We start from the raw sequence: 3,546 nt of genomic DNA, 5'->3' as shown, positions 1-3,546 counted from the left end.
TATATATATATATATATATATATATATATATATATATTTGTTTGTTCGTTGTTCAAGTTTTCTTACAGTTATCAAAGCAGAAAAATGAGGAAGAATAGCTCTTTTTGTGCGTTGGAGAGTGCGATTTTGCCTCGCTCTCATGTCTGAAAATGACTTATTTGCGTACTTTCTGCTTCACGCCTGTACTGGTTTCAATATACAGTAGTTTTGTTGGAAAGTTTTCTAAATATCGATCCCTTCTTCTTTTTTCAGAAAATCAGCCTGGGATTGATTTGATACCTTTGTTATTGAGTTACAAGCTGGCGCTTAGATGGTTGATATGTGCTATGAGGCCATTTAGAGACAACACAAATTTATGCTATGATGTCTTAAGGTTGGACATCTTTATCTTCCATGTCTTCCTTCATCTTCAATTTCTTCTTTGTTTTCAAGTCAACCAATCGTGTACTGAACTAGATGTTTGGTTCTTATTGATAATTATCTCAAATTTTCAGTTTGTGAAGGTGAGCTAAGAAATTGATTTTTTTCGCTTTGAATTGTGACAATGAAACTGTACAATGAATACTCTTCTCATATATCACCAAAAAGAAAGGACTACTAGTTTTCATAAAACAAAAACAGACAATTACTTTCGTAAATGTATTACAACAGAAGTGACCTGAATTTATTGAAGGAACACAGGCAAGTCCATTCCAAAAACAACACTACATATGCATACACAAATTTAATATCTAGACTGGCATACATTCTCCCCTGCTACTGAACCACTTGTACCATATCTCAACAACTTCTTCTCTCATTCACTGTTGCTCCTGCAAATGACACGTTTTTTTAGAGAGGTCAGAAGCGGTATGATATATCACGGCGATATACAGAAAGAAAGACCGTGAACATGATAGCTTGGTTGGCCAAAAAGTATCATACCAAGAATCGCTTCTTGTAGAATCCGACAAGCTCGTTCGGATCAGTTTTGGTTACCTTATAAGCATCAATCTTGTTGATTTCCTGCAGAAAGATATAATCATCAGATTAACCACTATGTCAAACCAAAATTTTGATATATAGGATTCATCTCTCTAATCAATTCCATGTTTGAGATAACAAATGACTGAATACTTTCGCTTAGGAGTTTCTCACTGGAAAAAAAAAAAAAAAAAAAAAATACCTTGATCAGCTGGAAACTAGCTTGGTTTCAAGAGAAATTCCTGCATCTTTGCTGAACTTACACTACAACAAAGGGTCCATTATTGTGTACCTTATTGCAATGTCGTAAGCTAGTTTAAGAAACTACTCAAATTTTTCATATAATGCATGAGAAATTACATCTTGGATGAAATAGATACAAAAGTTCATGATTTTCTATTCATATTATATGTTATAGGTTTTATTGTACCTCCAACCATGCTGCTAGTTTAGGCCTGCCTGCTGTGATGTCATACTTCCACACCGCTGATAAGAAGCTTTGGAATCTCTCAACAAATGGGATATATGCAATGTCAGCCTGAAGAAAACATATTTCTATCATAAGACTAGAACCATAACTTATAAAACCACTTAATTGGTCATCACATTGCTAAAGGTCATAAAATATTCCTCAGTTTCATATTATTTGGTATTTGAAATCAGCAAAGGGCAAGGTACATAATTGCATATTTAAAACTTACCAAACTGAACTGACCCAGAAGAAATGGCCCATCGTCAAATTTTTTTAGAGCATTTTCCAGGTAATCAAACTGAGCATCTGATCCAGGTAACCAGTTTTGGTCACTGTACATTCATAAACAAAAGCAGTCTGTAATGGGAGAAACATTAGGATCCTTACCAGCCTGTTTTACTGTGTCATCTGCTTTGAATGCAGTATACAAAGCCCCGGTGAAGGTACCGACATGTGATATTAATTCTTCACCAAATTTTGCTTTCTCAGGGTCCTAAATATGATTTCACAGCATCAGTTTGGTAACTTTTAGAGCCAGATACAGGATATCTAGTTAAATTGGGCATATATCTCTTACTTTGGGGAAAAGTGAAGGCCCTTCAAAGTTGCTATCCACATACTTGATAAGATCAAGACTCTCCCCAATGATCTTCCCATTGTGCTCCAGTGCTGGCACCTGTAAAATTAATCATTCAAGAAACTTAAACAGATTCACCCAAGTCTGCAACAACATATACTCAATGACCAACAAGATTACAAGAACATAGCTATAATTGTTCAAACTTCAAACACATTACCTTATTCTCAGGGTAGACCTTTTCCTTGTACCAAGCAGGCCTGTTTGCGAGATTTAAAGGAACTAACTTAATCTGATCTTGTAAACCCTGCACATCATAAATTTAACAAAACAAAAAAAAATAAGCCAAACATAGAATCTGGGTACTTCTGGATTCCAAAATATAAAACAAAACTAGGGTCTTTGTCAACATTCCCCCAAATTTAAGACAGTGAAAAAGAGAGATTAAACAACTTTATAATTCCTAGTGATCCAGACCCTCTGTGCAAATGGGCATGAGTAATAGGTATACAGCCTTGTAGTGCCATCAAAGAGAGGAGGTGGGTTGGAGGTGGCATCCAACGGTGTGGGAAGAACCTCCTGACTGTAAAACCCAAAACCCAGAACCAATGTTAGCAACAAAAGAACACAAATTCATACAAACCCAGAAGCCAAAATGAATCGAAAAGTGAGAAGTCGTACGTAGAAGCCATGAGTGATAGTCTTGCAGAGAGTCGAGTTAAGGTTTTCCTTGGAAGTGGGAATCAGGTGCGCAATGTTGTCTATGTTCACAGTGGGTGATCGTTTATATAGGGAGTGAGGTAGACTTGAGATCGTGTAACTGTGAAGTGAGCGGTGACGTAATGTTCCGAATCGGTGCGTTAGTGCTTACGTGTTTCCTGTGTTTCCTGTTCTATGGTAAGGTTAGGTGGTTCTTATCTTTAGCCGTTATTTGAAAGTTTGGCATAGATCCTACGGTCGCCAAATGGAGAGCGATCGACGACTTTTCTATATCTAAACTATGATGAGTGCTGTTTTCTGGAACGAAATCACCTGTGCCGAAAAAGCCCTGTGCCAATTATGTGCCACAAGTAATGTTATGCCAAGTTTCCTCTCACTTAACAGAAGTTAACTCTGTTAAATCTATTATTTTTTTATTGTTTCGTATTTCAGTATTTCATAGCAATCCCTTCGTCTCCTTTTTTCCAGATCTAAAATCAAACACACCATCTTCTTTCTTAATCTTCTTTCTTCCTTTCGCATGATGATAGAACCAATTATAAATGTTGAAAATATGACAGGGGTTTGATGGTGAGGAAGCATCGAGGTGGTGACTCAATTTTCCATGCTTAAAGCCTCCATCACCCACCACCGTCTGCTCCGCTGAAATACCCAGTTCACCACTCTTTCAATCATCTTTGTTTTTTATGTTTTGAGCCACCTCAGATTCTTTCATTGATCTTTCTAATCCACCTATGACCACCGTAAACCATGATCTCCCCACTACAATTTGGTTATCAAATATCATAATCAAATAAAACCAGACTTTTACCAC

The 3,546-nt window shown here is 36.7% G+C and overlaps 1 protein-coding gene across 2 annotated transcripts; it reads right to left on the bottom strand.

Annotated features, from left to right (window-relative positions):
• Positions 1-552: 552 nt before the first annotated feature.
• LOC101294675 (glutathione S-transferase L3-like) lies at positions 553-2,906 on the bottom strand. 2 transcript variants are annotated; one of them, XM_004302779.1, is made up of 9 exons: positions 2,694-2,906; positions 2,466-2,595; positions 2,233-2,319; positions 2,013-2,111; positions 1,823-1,928; positions 1,665-1,741; positions 1,394-1,501; positions 925-1,005; positions 553-812 (listed from the first exon to the last, which is right to left on the bottom strand). In XM_004302779.1, exons 1-9 carry the CDS (start codon positions 2,702-2,704, stop codon positions 801-803), a joined length of 711 nt encoding a protein of 236 aa, XP_004302827.1. In that variant the 5' UTR covers positions 2,705-2,906; the 3' UTR covers positions 553-800. The 2 variants fall into 2 exon arrangements, with proteins under 2 accessions (XP_004302827.1, XP_004302828.1); XM_004302780.1 differs by having other exon boundaries at positions 2,490-2,595; positions 2,694-2,774.
• Positions 2,907-3,546: the final 640 nt, after the last annotated feature.

Source organism: Fragaria vesca, linkage group LG6 (genome assembly GCF_000184155.1).
Source record: "Fragaria vesca subsp. vesca linkage group LG6, FraVesHawaii_1.0, whole genome shotgun sequence".
Taxonomy (NCBI): Eukaryota; Viridiplantae; Streptophyta; class Magnoliopsida; order Rosales; family Rosaceae; genus Fragaria; species Fragaria vesca.
The sequence above is the reverse complement of the archived record's forward strand: the minus strand, read 5'-3'. Positions and strand labels throughout refer to the sequence as shown.